This window comes from Gopherus evgoodei, chromosome 6, assembly GCF_007399415.2.
Source record: "Gopherus evgoodei ecotype Sinaloan lineage chromosome 6, rGopEvg1_v1.p, whole genome shotgun sequence".
NCBI lineage: Eukaryota > Metazoa > Chordata > Testudines > Testudinidae > Gopherus > Gopherus evgoodei.
Genome location: NC_044327.1, coordinates 116483893 through 116503530, shown reverse-complemented (window position 1 = coordinate 116503530; position 19638 = coordinate 116483893). Strand labels below are relative to the sequence as shown.

The following is a 19638-nucleotide window of genomic DNA, read 5'->3' as shown; positions in this document are numbered from 1 at the left end:
TTCACTGGACTATTTTTCTGTACTGTAGCATTCTTTTTATGTCTGAATATTTCACTCTATTGAATTTCAAGGAGCATAAAATGGATGAAGACTATTCTTTGTCACAGAGCGTAGACCAGTGAAAAATTGTCCTAGACAAAATGGATTCTTTACAGTTTACACTGGGAAAGTAGGCCAAATTTCTTTTTTACTTTAATAGAAACAAAATAGAATTTTCCTTTTATTTACAGTAGAACCTCATACTCAAAATATCCCAGTTCTGTGAGGCATATATTTTATGTATGTTATTCTATTTCTAATATTATTTTTATTGTTATGCAATTCTGTGAGGCTTAAGATTTTATGTATGTTATTTGTACATTTGTGCAGATGATATTGATGAAATAAGGTATAGATTTCTAACATATTACAGCACAATACTGAGAAATCTATGGAATTTTAAATGCTGCATACAGATGCACAATTTTATCTAGTAACTGAAATGACAAGATCATCATACAGTAAATATTTGTATAATTTATGAATTTTTATAATTTGTAAATGTATGGTAAAATAAACAAATGTCAGCATAATAAATACAATACACTGGCACACTTAAATTAATTCTCAACTCATTAAATAAACATTACATTATACAGCTTTTAACAGAATTATATTAAACTAATGTAATGATCACTTAGTCAGACTTACCAATGAGAGATACGCATTGCAAGGCATAATAATTAATCTGTGGTCTTGGATTTTAAAAGTGAATAGGGAATTTCCAACACACATACTTTCTAAATAAATTGTTGGTGAGCAAAAAAAGGGTTCATTTAACTGGAAAGAAGACAATCAACTGTATGCGTACATACCAAAAAGGAAACATTATGGCTTAACGTGCTATTCTGAATTAAATAAACATTTAATTTTTGTTCCTTGTTTTCTGTAGCTTGTTAGGGATAGCCAGTGCCCGGCAGTAACAAACTCAGTATTTCGCAGTTAAAGGTGAAATTAGTTTGTTGTGATTAGTATAGTACATTCTCATTCTAATTCAACAATTAAAGTCCAAGTCCGTGTTACCTGTAACAAAACAGGCAACAGAGTGAATCTCAATAGAAATCCATGGCTAGATTAGTACAGTTTTTAAAATCTCATCTGTCACTGGTCTAAATCTGAAGTTTAAGGCAAACTGAGATTAGGAAATGCCGAGAATGACTGACAATGTGCAATAAGATATGAAACAGTTTCAGCAAACCGTAAATATATAACTGAATATAAGATTACAAATAGTATTATATTTTGACAAGACAGCATACAAGTCATTTAATCTTCATGGATACCTGGAAGCTATGTGCATTCAGTGAAACCATGCTATTCCAAGGTATGTTGTAACAAGGCCATAAGCTGTTAAAGAGAATGGTATAAACATCACTAAGTGCTAATGAGTACTTGGTAGTCTATAGTAATACTTTAGTGAATGCTGAACAAGTTTAGATGTTAAGCTTTTTAGGAAGAATGAATGATGGCTAATGATTATTTAATGACAGATCCCTGGGCTGAAAGGCACTTAGGGCTCAAAGTGTACTGCAAAGCCAATTTCTCAAAGCTTCAGACAGGTTTATTTGGTCTCACCTTGAATAAAACTCTGTTGTATTGGTTTCATTGGTGTGGATTTAAACACATTATCAGCTTAGAATAGCAGCAGCTACACCGCAGAAAATCAGTGTCTTAATCCTGATGGTTGCTGTTAGCTACTCTTAAATGTTTTGGTTACAGACTTATGAAATTGCTAACAGATTTAAACTTGAATATTTCAATATTAACTCATTAATAAAGACATTGAATTTTGCAATCACATATTTCAAGGAGTCCATAATGAATAAGATTAAATGAGCTCACTAGAATCATAAGGATTTACAGATGGGTTCTAATCTCATACTAAATTTTCCGATCATACTTTTTATTAGTGAATGTCTATGCTGTTAGAGACAAAGCCCTTCAAATTAGAACTTTAAACTAAGGTACCTTCTGCTCATTTCTGGGGCTTTCTTGGTGGATGTAAATGATTGCATGATTGTTTTTGGAAAGAATACACTCCAGTATTCTGGTCAGTTTTTTGTTTTACCATAAGATGTTTTAACATTCTGTGCTATGTTTGAGATGCTTCATTATGTAGTCACTATATTACTGGTGTCCAAATCATGGGCACCTCAAAAAGGCAAGTCATGCTGTTTAAAAAAATTCTGTTGTAAGTGTTACAAAAAAATTCTTCTTTGTATTACTAATATAAATGGTTATTCTTGTTAACCATAGAATGTTTCCTGCAAATGAAAGATACTGCAATTTTCTGTACGTTTTAAATGTTTAAATATAAAAGAACTGTACATGGTTTGAAATGAAAATTAAATAGAAAAAATCTTGACTTTTACAATATTATAGTATATTGGTAATTTATTATAATATTGCCACTCTATTACTTTTCTTTTTGGGGAAAAATGTGCCACTGCCCTGATCTCATAACTAATGTTTCATAAACTGAATTTTTAAGTCATGTTTTGAGTGCTCTCAAGCTATCTAAATACACAAATCTCCTTTCTAGAAATTGTACACTCTATCAACTGCAGAAAAGTTTGGTAAAATCAGTGAGATATTTTTTTTTAAAAACATGAAATTTTGCTTTCTTATTTCTGCATTGCCCAATGTGTAATATTTTAGTAGCCTCTATCTGTATATGAACAGAGAATCATTAAAAACACTAATTAGATTTTTAAATTGAAGTGCTTATACTTCTGCTGAGCAAGTTTTATATGAAACGCACAGAATTCTAGAACGTGTGCCACAGGAGTCCAACACTTTTTATAAATGACTACATGGTAAACTACTCTTTCACTCTTATTACCTACTGACCTTAATTATTATTTCAATTATATAGATAATTAAAAGACTGTTTAATAGCTAGACTGGTAGCCGTGTAGTTAGTGCGTTAAACTGTTGCATGAGACCCATGTTTAATGCACAGTCTTAATTCCAAGCCAGCCTAATATGGGGGGCCTATGAAAGTATCAGATCAAGGTGTTTCTGAGCAGGGAGCACCTCATATTTACCACAGTTTTACAAGGATTGACACTGATTTTTCTCCAGTGAGAATCCAGTCCAGTCTCTTACTATTGGGGAAAGAAAGAATAAAGAAGTCCATTGATTGGCAGTAGAGGAGAAGAGTTCTCCATTGAGGGTCAAGGAAAAAAAATAGTAGTTTACCCATTTAAACTTTTAACCTTTTATCATGCAGCATAAGCTTTTGAATGTGCTGTCACGACATGATAGATAGGTGCACCCACATAAGATGTATGTTTACTACAGGTAGCCATTAAATGCTTAACAGTGCTAGTATATATTATCATTGTTGGGCTTCAGAGTTAACAGTCACTGAGAAGTTCCTCCCTCTTTTGTTGTTTGTTGTCAGGCTTCTAGATTCAAGATAGCACTGAAGTGGTTTGCATTCAAAAGGTTATGGTGACAGTCAAGCTACAAACTAATTTAAAACAAAATTAGAAATCAAAAAAGTAATCACCATAATAAGTTGTATAGAAAACCAGTTCTGGAGATATCTCTGCAGATGCACTAATGGTCTCATTCTTTTCTCACTTGCACTGGTGTAAATATCAGTAAATCCATGGAAGTCTGCGTAATTACCCCAAGCTAAAATAATTATAGGTAAGAGGAGATTCCTAACTCATCAGGCATATGTTGAAATTTCCATCTCCATAGAGGGTTTTGCCGTATTTAACAGGTATTTGTTGTGTGCTCAGCCAAATAGAAAGCTGAAAGAAGAGAGGAATTGGTTGAAAGGAGCAAACTATACATATTTGTTTGTTCCTCCACCCCCTTCCTCTATGCCGTCCCCCTCAAAAGTTGGATGCATAAGTTAAAGTTGCATGAAGGCAGCTTAACTTTCATATCCAGCACTTACTCAGCAAATCAACACACTGTGTTTCACGGACCTTGGCAGCATTACAAGGATGACATTTTCACATGACTATTCTTTTACTATTTTTCCAACATTCAGTATTTGAGGTTTCTTGTTGAGAGATTTTTGTTTAACATTAAGCATGTACATCTTCTGTTTGCGTCTATCCCTTCTTCTAGAAACCTTGTTCTGTTCTCAATGACACTGCAAGTAGTATATAAATGTGGTAAGGGAATTTTTAGAACTTGTTCCATACGTGTGTTTGGGGGTAAAAGTTGTAAGTGGGAAGAAGTCACTAAATATCCTTGCCCCATTTCCTTGGAATGACCTTTTGCAAAATATGTGACGTGACACTTCTCAAGCATTTAAAGAGCCAGAACCTGAATTAATATGCATAGAAACTCATTTCTCAATTGTAGCAGTTCTCTGGTGTCAGAATTCCATCTCACGGTGAAGCTGTACTGTAAATTAATATTGCACCACGTTATTAATTATAATTCCACTGTGAGGTTGGTGCACAACTGGAAAGAGTCATTGAAATGGGAGGCTTAAACAGATTTTATGGGACCAAATTTATCCCTGATGAAACTCCATTGAGGCTCTACAACTAAGATCAATAGACAATTATAATATAAATGTAAAGAACTTCAAAAAGTAGAAGTTTATCTCCATAATTAGGATAATCGTGGTGTAGAATCCGTAACTACTCTTACGAGAAAGTGACACCTAAGAAAATGTGACAACGTATTTATTCTGACAGCCATATGTAAGTGACCCATATTACTTAGGACTTATGTAAGTATTGAGAGAATGATGTAAAATCTTGTGACAGCGATGGTGTTGATTCTTTTAAAGTTTGAGCTTGTTTGGATTTCTAATTGGGCAATCTGGATATGATTAGTTTAGAAAAGAAATACACAGGATATTCAGGCCCCGCATTAGAAAACTTGATCTGGTTAACTAGGGCAGCTCACTTTTATTATGTACAATTACTAAACATGGGCAGGACATTTATAGTCCAGCAGGGGTCATGATGCACATCTATAATCTTCTCCAGTTCAAAAATAAACAACACTCCAAAATATCACAGAGTGGGTTTGTGGAGGAATTTTGTTTGTTCTGTCAGTGGAAGGAAACTACCAACATAATGAATAGCTAAATTTTCAGGCCCTCCGAATATTTGTACATAGTAGCAAGGGCTACTTTATTCATTTCATCAGTGAAAGAAGGAACCATAACTCTCTGGAGGCTAAATCAAGTGAATTATATTGTCTCTCTTCCCACTTTTGGCAAATATTCTGCTACCTCCCATTCTGAGTATTGCTTTATACTATTATTTTTCAGTTCTGGTTTATTTGAGACATTATTAACTCTTTATAATGTTTGAAAAGCATTGAAATATTGTAGACATTATTATTTTCTTCTATTGTGTATTGTCTTAGGAGCTAATTACCTGGGAAAAGTTGTAAGTTGGCGTTTGGCTTTCTGTTAAATGTTCTAATCAATTTCAAATGCTAGTTGTGTGCATATGATTTGCAAATTTTTAAAATACATTTAACTTTAATTTATTTGCAGTATAAATAGGACACTAAAGGTTATCTGCAGTGAGTTAGACTTTTAACAGCTTATTACAAATGTATTGGGTTAATGTGTGTCATAAACAGATAGCTAAGGGTTAATGTTTCTTTCACTTGGAAAAAAAGTAACCTGAAGCACCTGACCAGAGGACCAATCAGGAAACCGGATTTTTTCAACTCTGGGTGGAGGAAAGTTTGTGTGTGAGTCTTTTGTTCTGGGTTGTCTGCCTGAGTCCCTCTCAGCTATGAGGAGGATTTTTCTTTTTCCTTTCTAATCTTCTGTTTCCAAGTTGCAAGTACAAAGTTGGTTTTTTGTTTTGTATTTACATGTCTATAGTTGCTGGAGTGCTTTGATTTGTATTCTTTTTGAATAAGGCTGTTTATTCATATTTCTTTTAAGCAATTGACCCTGTATTTGTCACTTTAATACAAAGAGACCATTTGTATGTATTTTTCTTTCTTTTTATATAAAGCTTTCTTTTAAGACCTGTTGAAGTTTTTCTTTGGTGGGGAACTTCAGGGAATTGGGTCTGCAGCTCACCAGGGAATTGGTGGGAGGAAGAAGTCAGGGGGAGGTCTGTGTGTGTTAGATTTACTAGCCTAATTTTGCATTCCCTCTGGGTGAAGAGGAAAGTGCTTTTGTTTCCAGGACTGGAATTACAGAGGGTGGACTCCCTCTGCTTAGAGTCACGAAGGTTGCTTCTGTGTATCTCTCCAGAAGCACCTGGAGGGGGGGAGGAAAAAGATTTATTTCCCTTGGTTGTGAGACTCAAGGGTTTGGGTCTTGGGGTCCCCAGGGAAGGGTTTTGGGGGGACCAGAGTGCCCCAAAACACTCTAATTTTTTGGGTGGTGGTAGCAGTACCAGGTCCAAGCTGGTAACTAAGCTTGAAGGTTTTCATGCTAACCCCCATATTTTGGACGCTAAGGTCCAAATCTGGGACCAGGTTATATGACACCTGGGAAAAGTTGTAAGTTGGCGTTTGGCTTTCTGTTAAATGTTCTGATCAATTTCAAATGCTAGTTGTGTGCATATGATTTGCAAATTTTTAAAATACATTTAACTTTAATTTATTTGCAGTATAAATAGGACACTAAAGGTTATCTGCAGTGAGTTACACTTTTAACAGCTTATTACGAATGTATTGGGTTAATGTATATGTTGTGAGAAAATTGTTTTGCTTTGTCTGAGGAAGCATTATTTAAATTACCCAGCTTTAATTTTTGTGTAAATGTTATGTGTGGGGGCTTGAAAATAGCCTTTTTGTATGTTTAGATTTTGCAGTAGTTGTCAACGTTAAACTGCAATTATAGAATTTATTTTCATCTCACATGAATGTAAACAAATCCCATACTTCATTGTAGTTATTAGGTATTCGGTTTATAAAACTTCCTATCTTTTGAAAACTATCTCCAAAATTTCAAGTCCACAAAATGTGTCATTGGTTGTTGCTATTAATCTCTGCTTTTGCCACATTGTTTTCTATATGCTTTTCTTTACAGAAAAGAGGGTGAAAGATGGAGAGAGCATGATAATGGCAAACAAGGAGGATATTTTTATTTGTTTTGGGTGAAATACTCTTGAATGAAAGATACGTGCCCTGAGAATATTCTCATTGAAAGTCGTTCTCTGTGGGTAGTGCTTTCCAAATCTAAATTACTGTGTTCAGTGTTTAATGGTAGGTGCTAGAGAAGTTGCTGAGATAGATACAAGAATTGAAAGTAGCGTTTGTTTTTTGGGTAAGGTGCTGGATTGAGATTTGGGTTCTAGGCATGGTTCTCCCCTTACTACTATGATCTTGGGCAAGTCACTTAATCATGCTGTGCCTCAAATCTCCATCTGCAATGAATTTGCGTGTCATCCTTGCACAGGGACCATTATAATCTTCTCTGTATCATTCCAATTATAGTATGTGTGCTGCCAAAGCATGAGTAATATAGTCCTTTTCTCCCACCCTTTGTCTTTCCTTTTTATTTAAACATTGATCATGTAATGGGTTCTCCACTGGCAGACTCCCTGCACCCACACAGGGCCCCATTTGTTTAATTAATTTGCTGTGTTGACCAAACTTGTTAAAACTTTTATTTCTTGTTTTGTTTGGTAGAAAGTATTGTATATGTGCATTATACATAATCATGCCCAAAAAGTCTCTCAAAAATGACAAGGTATGCTGTGGAAAGCAGAGGCTGAAAGCTTGATATTTGTTAGTTTTCTCCACTGAGGAATATTATGATGTTTATTGATAATGATTAAATCTTATTAATTACATTCACATGTGTAGCATTCTACATAAATGGCTAAAACATGCAAGCTTATAGTCCACTGTAGCTTTATATAACAGCTTTATATAATCTCATAGCACTTGATGGGGGCACAGTTGGATAACATCCTGGGTGAACTCAAACCAGAAAAGGTATCCACTCTGTGATCAGAAGCCACTACATTAGCAACATATGTTCTTATGGTTTATCCTTACAGTAATACGTTGTCCTGGCATCTACTTCTCTGAGATTTTAATACATAATACAATAACAGAGTACCATCAATATGTTCCTAATAGCAGATATAAAGCATCTGGTAGTAGTCCATCTCTCATAAAACTGCCTTTAGCATTAATTCAAATTCATTGATTCCTATTCCAGTTAAACCTGAAGAACTTAATGTGTCTTTTAATCCTTTTATTGTAAGCTAAGATAAAATTAATTTTAACCTAGAACTCTGCAGAGCCAATTAACATGATCTTTAGAGTTATTTAGTAAAGTGCTTCAAACTGTTAAATTTATCTTGACCTCGTGGTTGCACTCTGACTGCTTTTTAAATGAAGTAATCAATATCTCACAGCCCTTTAAACAGTTTAAACTTCTCAAATATTTTACTCATATTTTTATTTAAACAGCTTAGAAAAATATTTACTCATATTAAGGTATCTGTAGAGAAAATTGTTAACTACTGGCTTCATTTTAGATTGAAATATATTTTAATATATGTGTTCATTTTGCTATGAGAAAATGATGAAATCTCACTTCTATTTGTGTGTAATACAGAAAATGTGTTATCTATATGGTTTAAAATGTAGAACGTTTTCTCCTTTCACCGTTGTAGCTTCTTTTTTCCACATAGAGCTATTTGAGGTTATTAATTTTCTTACTGTGATAGGGTGATCAACCGTCCTGTCAAGAAAATGGATCTCTGTGTCACCCTTTAGCATGATTAAATGGAGGCACGTCGCTGTGAGAAAATACCAAATTTTCATGAGACAAATGCAACTGTAGAAAGGACTGTTTTTATAGACATTTCATTTTAAAATCTCCCATTTGGCTGTCAGTTTATTTGTAGGAAATCATTCCAATTAATTGTATATTCCTACTAATAATTCAAAGAAAGTAAGGGCAAAAACAAGTGCTCACTCAGAGATTTTTTTTTTTTCCTTTGAAGGAGGGAAAAAAATACAGTGGTGAGAGAGAAGGAGCAATTTATGTTGGTACAATGAGTTGCTAATGAGACTGTCAGAACTATATTACCTTCATCCTGTTTTTGTCAAAGCATTTACTGCTTTATTAACAAAGAGTCAGATTCTTACAATCTAGAGACTCTTGAGAAGTACAGTTGTAAGCATTGCTGAGATTTAAACTCCTATATGCTTAGTATAGGCCATGAGTGGCCATGTCAGCCAGTGAATTTTCATCTATAAATTGTAAGATAAATGCATAATAGCCTACTTTTTAGAATATAATTAAAATATCTGGCAATAGGGCGATTGATACTTTAACTTCAGAATTCTGGCATTATGGGACACGCACCTGTTAATGGGTTACTTGTTAGTTTAGGGGTGAAATTTGACAGGATTATTGGACATGGCTTATGATTTTGAGGATATTGTTTTAAAATACATCCTTCACGATACAATAAAGAGTTAATTCAATATTATTGTAATCAAACAGAAGGAAGAACAACAAGGTGGGGGCAAGAATTCACCAAGTGCCTCTGTTGTTTAATTTCCTACTGGAAGCAGCACATGTGTTTTTTCTTTCTTTCTTTTCTTTTCTTTAAGCAGTGGCCATTGCAGAGGCTGAGCGGCTGAGGTCAATGCCTTGCCTATTGATCAGTATCCCTGCAGTCCCCTGCTCCAGCATCTGCTTCATTGGCTTCTTTCAGTGCCTGCTTCAGTACATTAGAATAGAAATCCATAACCAGAGCTGTGCTCATCCAAGCAGAGGAAGAAACTAAATTAAATGGTATAAAACAATCTTGGATCAGGAGTTTGTGCCAATTCATCTTGATCTAAGATGTCACACCGGGCTCTCTGTCTGAGCACCTGGGCTAGAGGCGGCCATAGTGAAAATAGATGAAGCCGCGATCATTCATTTGTCAGCTAAGGAGCTCGGCAGTGGTTAGCAATTCCCTTCTGCAGAGGTCAGCTGACAGAACAATCAGTGCAACTGCAGAATAGAGCTTTCCTTTGAACTATTGTTATGGAGCATGCTTCTTGCTGGGGCTGGGGGAGGGGAGCATGGTTTGCTTCATGTTCCAAGTATGCTATATAAAACACATAAAAGGATAATATATTTATATATCAAAATATCAGTACCATTTCTGTGTTGTATATCTTAATTATGTATATATGAAATAAGTTATATAAAAATTAAAATGTTTAAGTATCACTTTGTTTATAGTCGATTTTCATCCTTCTTTCTGGGAAGGCAGTGGCTATTGATTTTTTTTTTCCCCTTAGCATTGTTAAGGTTTTAGATTCTTATCCACCCCAACCCACCTCACCCCTTTGGTTGGCATATCATGGTCGTAGCCACAGCATCGTTACCAGAATTTGGACTACATTCTAATGGGGATTCTTATACTTGTTTTTTTTTTTAAAGTAATATTTACTTTTCTATCAGTACAGTAGTATGAAATTCACTAGAAAAGCTAGACATATAGTAGACACTCACTAATTCACACTTCATTATTCAAACCCAGTATTTTCTCACAGTATACCAGGTGGTCTCTTCCAACTTCTCCACAAAGATTTAATTGCAGAGTGCTGTGGGAGCTAAGACATCATTACTTTTGCAAGATATATGCCAGTGAATTTGCTGGTGTAGTGTGAGTTATTGTTATAAGTGTATCTGAACTATAGTTGTCAAACTATATGAAGAAGGTACATTTTATGATGAAGTATCTTTTTTTGGTGGGGGGGTTAACTGTGGTTGTGCGGTTACTCACTAAATTACTTATTAATAACTATATTTGAAAATTTGCAGTGAGACTTTTCCGCTTGTTTTAGCAAGCCCATTAGTTAGTATACTGTAATTACTGTGATGAAATTGATAATTATTTGCCAGGTACTGTTGCTGTAGGTTAAAAGTAATCATCAAAAAAGAAGGGGATGGTCGCTTAAATAACAGGCTGCTTTTTATAACATGAAAAATATATGTATTTTAAAAAGTCTATATCCTAGGCTATTTCTGTGAAAAAAACCTGTTTGTCTTCAATCAGATTAATGCTGATGTAAATAAGAATCACAATCATAATTTGCCTTTCAGAGAATACTGATTTAATAACTACAGAATCCTAGAAGTCTTTCACTCTTTTTCAATGAACAAACTTGGAGGTACTATGAAATTAAAACTTCTTTTCCTAAAAGAACATGCTACTTTTCTGTAGGTGGCACTGAAAACTGAGAAAGGGACAAGTCATGCTTAAATTTTTAGCCTGGACTGGGGATTCTGGAAGACAAAATTGAACCAGGACCAATCACCTAAAAATTGTCTGGCTCTACGTTTTCCTGTAGGGAGAAGGAAGCATAGCAAACAAGTGCCTTGAGATTGAAAAGAGAACAGTTTTGTCCTCCTGTTTGACCTTTGATGTGTATTTGATGTTCATAACCACTCTCAATAACATTTTCCCAGCAGTATATGTTCAAGTAGCTGAAAAGGACGGTTTTGTTATAAATACGAAAAACTCTCATAAATGTGTACAATTTGATTGGGATGGCCTTCCACTTCTAGTATTACTGACCAGTCATCCTAATGCTCTTTATTTTACATTTCAGGTTGTTTGTCTGGTCTCCCACAAATGAAAAAAATATCTACATCTTATGAAGAGAGACGGAAGCAAGCCACTGCTATTGTCTTGCTAGGAGTGATTGGAGCAGAATTTGGAGCTGAAATTGAACCTCCAAAACTGTTGACGAGGCCACGCAGTTCCAGTCAAATTCCTGAGGGATTTGGTTTAACTAGTGGTGGATCAAACTATTCCTTGGCAAGACATACTTGTAAGTATTCTATGTTGTGTCCTCCATTGCTCTTTTAACCACATCATAACTATTCAGTAGGTTTTATTTCAAAACTCCTTGTTCACTAATAATCTCATTTTCCTAGAGTAAGGAAAAGGAACCAATTTTGAGCACTTAGCTTCATATTAGTATGTTGACTATCAGGACATTATTTCTGAAATATGTAGCTGAGCAATATATGAAGTTTATGAATATATGGTGGGATTTTCAAAAGCACCTGAGGGTTCCCCTCCCATTAAAGTCAGTTGAATTATTTCAAAGTTGGACTTGTAATGGGAATTGGTTGCCTAACTCCCTTACATGCTTTTGAAAATTCCAACTAGATAGTGTAGATTTATAAGCACCCAAGAGTGCATGTGTGCATACCACTGCTGCTGCTTTCCTCTCAAAAATACCTTTATGGCCTAATGGAAAAAGTACTAGATTAGGAACTAGGAGACTGAGTTCTGGTCCCATCTCTTTCACTGAATGGCCTTAATTTTCAGTACTTCACAACTCTTTTTGAGCAAAGGCTGGCAAGTATAATTTACTTCCTTCCCTTATACTTTATGAACGAGGATCAGTTAAGTCACCCAGGATCCTATCTGGCAGAACTGAAATAGGACTTGCATGTCTGATACGACAGAACAAAGAGTTTGGCAAGGTTACTGAAAATGTGATGGCTTCTGAGGTCCAATAAGATCTGTGCTGTCACAGCAGGGGGTCTCAAACTTTTGTACTGGTGACTCTTTTCACACAGCAAGCTGAGTGCAACCCCCCCCCCGTATAAATAAAAAACATGTTTTAATATATTTAACATTTTAAATGCTGGAGGCAAAGCAGGGTTTGGGGTGGAGGCTGATAACTCGCGATCCCCCCATGTAATAACCTTGCTACCCCCTGAGGGGTCCTGACCCCCAGTTTGAGAACCCCTGTGTTAGAGCATATTGAACCCTTCATAGTTGGGTTCAGAACAGGACATGGCCCTGCTGGTGCTGATGGATCTATCCTGACTGTGGACAGGAAACAAGCTTCTATGTTTATATTGCTGTCTGCCACAGTCAGTGCCAGTGAATGATCATTTGATGCTAACACTCATGAGAACCTAATAGGAGCAAATGTACATTGGGTGCATTCATTTATCTTGGACAGGTTTTGAGGGCTGTGGTACCTCTGACAGAAACCTTATTATGTGAAGTGCAGGACCACTTAATATTCTCGCTCCTCTTCAACATCTTCATTGGACTACTCATATAGATCTTGGGGCACCATGGTACCACCAGCATGTGGATAATAAGAATAATTTATAGTAATTATAATTAATAGAGCATGAAAATATATCTCTTCACTGCACAAGTGCAACATCTATATGATGATGACCCAGTACTTGGAAAGAGTAAGCAAATGGATTGAAAGCATTCTAGTGCTTTGACTCAAACACAGTCCAGGAGAGAGATAAGTGGTTATGGTAGGGAAAGGTGAAAACATTATACTGAGCTTACCAGTGCTCTAGCCTACCATTGGTTCAGGCCTCAAACTCATGCTAGATTCTTCATTTCTTCTGGATGTATGGTACAGTTACAGTGGTGAGTAATGCTTTTTTTTGGTGTTCACCTATCTAGGAAATTGTCCTCACAGTGGAATTCTAGTTGCAATGATCCATGCATTTGTGACCTTCAGGCTTCACTTCTGCAGTGCTTTGCACCTAAAAATGAAAATGCTGACCCTGGACAAGCTCCAGTCAGTTCATAATGCAATGTTCTGCCTACTTAAGATCAGAGGTCACCAAGACTTTGTCTACTGTAGCGTGTCTGAAGATATGCTGTTTTCTCTTCATTTCTTACCTTCTTAGTTTTTCCCCTTTACAGGGTAAAGTATCAGGTGCATACATGAGGTTAAACAAAGAAATCCTCTTTGTTTAAAAAAAAAATGTTTTTTTTTCTCCTCTAAAACTTACTTCTAATTTCTGCGTAGGTAGTTTTGCATCAAGGTTGTTTTCAAGGATGAGGTATAAATGAGTCACTTTGTTGAGTACTGTGAATTCTCCTAAGATCCAGGAAAATTATTATCTTATTTTAATATCCAAAAGCACGTTGTTGTAGGAGCTCTACAAGTCAAAGGTACACAAGGAAAAGCCACCTAGCTGGCTCCTGAAAAGGAAGGGGAATGCCTATTGAGAGAACACATGCACTCAGCAAAGTATAGTTAGTTACACCTCTGGTGTTTAGGGCAGAGACGAAGCTCCTTCACTCCTGTCTGTTTTTGGCAAATCTTTCAATGGTTTCCCAGCTGTTTTTTTTCAGCTCAGCTTCCACAGCTCTTCACCATGTTGTTTTTCCGCAGCCTCTTTTTCACTTGCCTTCCGGTGTCCATCTTAGTGCTATTCTGATGATGGAATCAGTTTCTATCCGAAGCACATGGCCAATCCATTTCCAGTGCCCCCTGCTAATGATGGTGCTCATATCTTCTTGGCTGCACTGTATGAATAGGTCTTGGTTCGAGATTGTTCTGAGCCAAAAGATGCAAAGGATTTTTCTGAGACAGGTTGTATGAAATGAAGAAAATTTGGACATATCATGTTTTTTCGTTCCCCAGCATTCTGTACAATGACGTAGTGTTGAAAGTACCGCTCTAAAACTTAAGTTTGGTTTTGGTGTTGTATTTTGATGATTTCCAGACTGTATTTAAGCTCCTGAAGGTGTTCTGGGCTTTATCGATTCTGTTCTGGATATCCTGGCTTCTTTCACCATCCTGACTGATGGTGGTGCCCAAATATGTGAATGTATTTACATTGGTGAGAACGTGATAAATGTATTGGTGATGGTGAGGCAATATTAAGGGTCATGAAATCTGTCGTATTGCAGCAGATTTTTCAGTCTGAGTTGCTGCCTGTATGCGTTGAGTTGGGTTGTTTTTTCTTGTATATGGTGTTGAGTTGCAGAAATAAAGTATCTTGATAACTAAATGACTGTTTCTTGGAGCAGCTAGCCCTGGACCCACAAGAGGACAGCAATTATTGATGTAGTACTAAGTGGTGAATATAGTTGGACCGCTTGATAATAGTGACCATAATATAATTAAATTTAACATCTCTGTGGTGGGGAAAACACCATAGCAACCCAACATTGTAGCGTTTAATTTCAGAAAGTGGGAAATGAGGAAGGTAGTTAAACAGAGTATAAAAAAGATAGTGCCAAAAGTGAAATCCTTGCAAGCGGCATGGAAACTTTTTAAAGATACCATAATAGAGGCTCAGATTAAATGTATACCCCAAATTAAAAACACAGTGAGAGAACCAAAAAAGTGCCACCATGGCTAAACAACAAAGTAAAAGAAGCAATGAGAGACAAGAAGGCATCCTTTAAAAAGTGGAAATTAATCCTAGTGAGGAAAATAGAAAGGAGCATAAACACTGGCAAATGAAGTGTAAACATATAATTAGGAGGACCAAAAAAGAATTTGAAGAAGAGCTAGCCAAAGACTCAAAAAGTAATAGCAATTTTTGTAAGTACATCAGAAGCAGAAAGCCTGCTAAACAACCAGTGGTGCCACTGGGCAATTGAGATGCTAAAGGAGCACTAAAAGACGATAAAGCCACGGCTGAATCCCACCTGAGCCATTCTTTTTAGGTGACAAATCTGAAGAATTGTCCCATATTGAGCTGTCATCAGAGGAAGTTTTGGAACAAATTGATAAAATAAACAGTAATAATTCACCAGGACCAGATGGTATTCACCCAAGAGTTCTGAAGGAATTCAAATGTGAAATTGCAGAACTACTAACTGTAGTTTCTAACCTATGATTTGAATCAGCTTCTGTACCAAATGACTGGAAGATAGCTAATGTGATGCCATTTTTTAAAAAGGGCTCCAAAGGTGATCCTGGCAATTATAGGCTGGTAAACCTAACTTCAGTTAGGTCTTCAACTGGTTGAAAGTATATTAAAGAACAAAATTGTCAGACACATACATGAACATAATTTGTTGGGAAAGAGTCAACGTGGTTTTTGGTGAGGCATGATATCCCTCTACAATTACTAGAATTCTTTGAGGAGGTCAGTAAGCATGTGGACAAAGGTGATCCAGTTCATATAGTGTACTTAAGTTTTCAGACAGCCTTTGACAAGGTCCTTCACCAAAAGCTCTTAAACAAAGTAAGCTGTCATGGGATAAGAGGGAATGTCCTCTCACGGATTGGTAACTGGTTAAAAGACAGGAAACAAAGAGTAGGAATAAATGGTCAGTTTTCAGAATGGAGAGAGGTAAATAGTGGTGTCCCTCAAGAGTCTGTCCTGGGAACAGTTCAATTCAACATTTTCATGAATAAAGGAGGAAACAGTGAGGTGGCAAAATTTGCAGATGACACAAAACTACACAAGACAGCTAAGTCCCAAGCAGACTGCAAAGAGCTACAAAAGGATCTCACAAAACTGAGTAACTGGGCAACAAAATGACAGATGAAATTCCATGTTGATAAATGCAAAGTAATGCGCATTGGAAAACATAATCCCAACTATACATATAAAATGATGGGGTCTAAATTAGCTGTTACCACTCAAAGAGATCTTGGCATCATTGTGGATAGTTCTCTGAAAATATCCACTCAATTTGCAATGGCAGTCAAAAATCTATATAAATCCCTGGTAAGTGCACATCTTGAACACTGTGTGCAGATGTGGTCATCCCATCTCAGAAAAGATATATTAGAATCAGGGCTGGCTTTAGGCTGATTCCCAGGAATTGGGCCCCGCGCCTAAGAGGGCCCCATGCCTTAGGTGCCTTTTTAATTTTTTTTTTTTTTTTTTTTTACTCACCTGGCATGCGCGGAGGAGGGGTCCAGGTCTTCAGCCGCATTTCAGTGGCGGGAGGTGGGGGTCTACTCCGGGTCTTCAACAGCATTTTGGCGGCGGGGGGCAGTCTGCTCCAGGTCTTCAACGGCATTTTGGCAGCGGGGGGGGAGTTCCTTGGTGCTGCGGAAGACCTGGATCGGACCCCCCGCCGCTGAAGTGCTGCCAAAGACCCGGAGCACGCGTGCGCGCACGCACACACACACACACACACACACACCCCGCTGCTGAAGCCTCGGATCACCACCAGGTATTCGAATCAGGCCCTGCAGTTTGTAAAGCCAGCCCTGATTAGAATTGGAGAAGATTCAGAAAGGAGCTTCTTGAGGTCTGGGTGTGTGTGACTTTATTTTTCAAGCAATTTGGTAATACTGGTTTTCCTGAAGAAGGCATTAAGTATTAGCAGGAGGCATAATTGTTCTTTGCTGGGTTTCAAGAGCCAGGATCACCATGGCTCCATTTCACAGGTTGTAGCTCTAATATTTTCGAGGGCTTCTCTACCTTCATCCTGTTTGATAGAGTCAAACCCTGGCAGAGATGTTAGATTTGACAAGATGGCCTGGTCAGAAATGGAATTTTCTTTCCTAAGATCAACCATGTATATATAAAACTATCAGCAAAATACTCTGAGCATTCTTCATAGTAATCAGTGGTTGCATGATGCAATCAGGGTTGGTTAGCCAGTTCACTATGCAGAATGTGATTCTCCTGTCTTAAGTGTAGACGAGCAGAAATTTCCTTTTACTTCATTTACTGCACTGGTGTGGTCTTATAAGAATTGTTTGATCTTGGTGAATGGATTTGAAATGTGTTTTGCTCCTTTGGGATTCTACCTTTCTGCCTGTAAGCTTCATCTGTGAATCATGGTGATCTTATTGGTTGGTGTGAGTGAGCAGATTGTGGCCAAGACACTAGTGGTAGAGGACATCAGGTGATTTTCTAAGCTACACAGTCTTCTGCATCTCCTCTTGTGGTGAACTTAGGCAGTTTCAGGAACTGGGATGACAGAGTTCTTGGAGACTATCACTAAGAATAGATTCATAATCTAAATGATACGTTGGAGATAAAGGAGAAGGGGAAGGTGACCCATCAATGAAGTATTTGGCTGATGCCATCCACTACACTTGCTGCCCTTAAAAGGGCAAATTGTTAGTACCTGTTCTGACAAAGTTTTCAATATGTTTTCACACTTAACTCCCATTTTGGTGGTTGTATTTGTCCCAAGTGACACATCTAAGGGCTCCAGAGTTGATTTTTCTGCTCTTTGCAACAAAGAAGCTAAAAAGACTGACTTTGATCTAGGTAAGAAAAATGATCTTGGGTACATTGAGAATCTGTGTAAACAATTAATGCCATCATAGCCTAATATCAATTCCAGTTTCAGAATCCGTGACTTCCTTTTCTTGATTGTTTCCTGGGCTAGCAGAAGAAGATGCCAAAAATATTGCCGTTGAGGATTTCTAGGCATGTCCTCATGCTCTACATGATTCATCGGAGAAGTTGGCAAGAGTTGTGGTATTTGGCATCATTCTAGGCAACTGGTGTTGGTTTATGTTTACAACCTCTTCCGATCCTTTTGATATCAAGGGTTTATGAGCAGCAAAATGAAAGCTTAGGAGATGATGAAATGGTCGGTCCTTGATCCTAGGGTCTGTCTGGTTGAGTTTGATTTTGTACAGGACCTCAGTTTGGAGAGATAAGATGGCCCTGTTTAATTATTAGACTCAGCTTGGAAGGTGTCCTGGGATGCCTACAAAGGGCTGTGAGAACTTAACTGGGAGAGGGTGTGTTACAAGAAAGTAGTTTTTCTTTGGCAGGCCCGGAGAAGCGTAACTTCCAAACAGATAACCTGGAGGATGATTGAGGAGGGTTGCAGGAGCAAGACTGGCTCCTGTGACTAGTCCTGGAAGAATGAAGACTCCCAGAGAGGAAAAGCTTTGAAGTGATCTGTAGGAGAGCGGGAAAGAACTGACGGGTGAAAGACCCTTTTGTTTGGATTGCACTTGGGACTGTTTTCTAAGTTTGTTCCCAGTGCTAAGCAGGTGCTCCCTCTCTAGAGATTACTACCTAGGAGATTTTCCCCATGAGTTGGGTGAGGGAAGCAGGAACTGAGGCAGGGTGAATAGTGCCATAGAGGGCCAGAAGGAGGAGCTGCAGAGGCCATGCCTATCACAGCTTGGCTAATCTATATATTTTTTATATCATGGTGTATTTCTAGAGAAGTTATATACTGTGAATTTTTCAAAGATAAAGGAATGAAAAAAACAATATGTAGCCAAAATATACAATATTTCACACACACCCTTAAATTGAGACTAGCACGTTAAAAGTAATAAATTTATTTTGGCAACCTGTTAACTTAATATTGTAGGTTCTTTTAAAATTATATAAAATGCATATATCATGTTATACTATATTTTAGAAAATATCTATTAATTGTGATATTTCCAGTCTGTGAGAATGGAATTCTTTAGAAATTCACACAGTGACTTTGCCTGACATCTCACATTAATCTGTGTTGACCTTACAAATGGTTCATGAGATATTTAATTATAAAATGCCACCCAAAGAATTTCTCATTACAGATTCACCACATCACACCTAAACTGCAGCTAATGCTATGTTTATAAAGTTAATGGGCTGATAAATCTGGATGACTGTTCAGTCCTGAATATGAAAATACTCTGCTCCATTGTTAATGTAGCATATTTTTCAAAGCACTGCTAGCAATATAGTTATTAATTATAAGTGTTTTGCACTTTAACTCAGTCAGTGTCATGAATGACAATGTATTTGAGGTTTTTGAGGTTTTTTTGTTTCATTTTTGCAGATTATCTACTATCTTTCAAAGGATAACTTTGGGTTTCTCTTGCTACACTATACAACCTGACAATCATTCCAACTATTGTTCCGTGCTGACTCCCAACACTTCTAAGCTACTCCTGAGTGGGGGTCCTAGTCTGTAAACATCTTGAGGCTACCGTTTTCCTTTTTAC

At 37.0% G+C, this 19638-nt stretch overlaps 1 protein-coding gene and 1 non-coding gene across 6 annotated transcripts in view; one reads left to right on the top strand and one right to left on the bottom strand.

The window, feature by feature from the left end:
• WDR7 (WD repeat domain 7) overlaps nt 1–19638 on the top strand; it is a 351772-nt gene that overhangs the window by 197677 nt on the left and 134457 nt on the right. For all 5 annotated transcript variants that reach the window (XR_004001091.1, XM_030568068.1, XM_030568066.1 and 2 more), the window contains one exon: nt 11575–11796. Coding sequence is in view for 4 of the 5 variants with exons in the window: in XM_030568068.1 (XP_030423928.1) it covers nt 11575–11796 (222 nt within the window). In the remaining variant the exon portion in view is untranslated. The remainder of the gene's footprint in view (nt 1–11574; nt 11797–19638) is intronic.
• LOC115654119 lies at nt 7353–7454 on the bottom strand. The gene has a single exon (XR_004001103.1). It is a non-coding gene; the product is annotated as a U6 spliceosomal RNA (small nuclear RNA).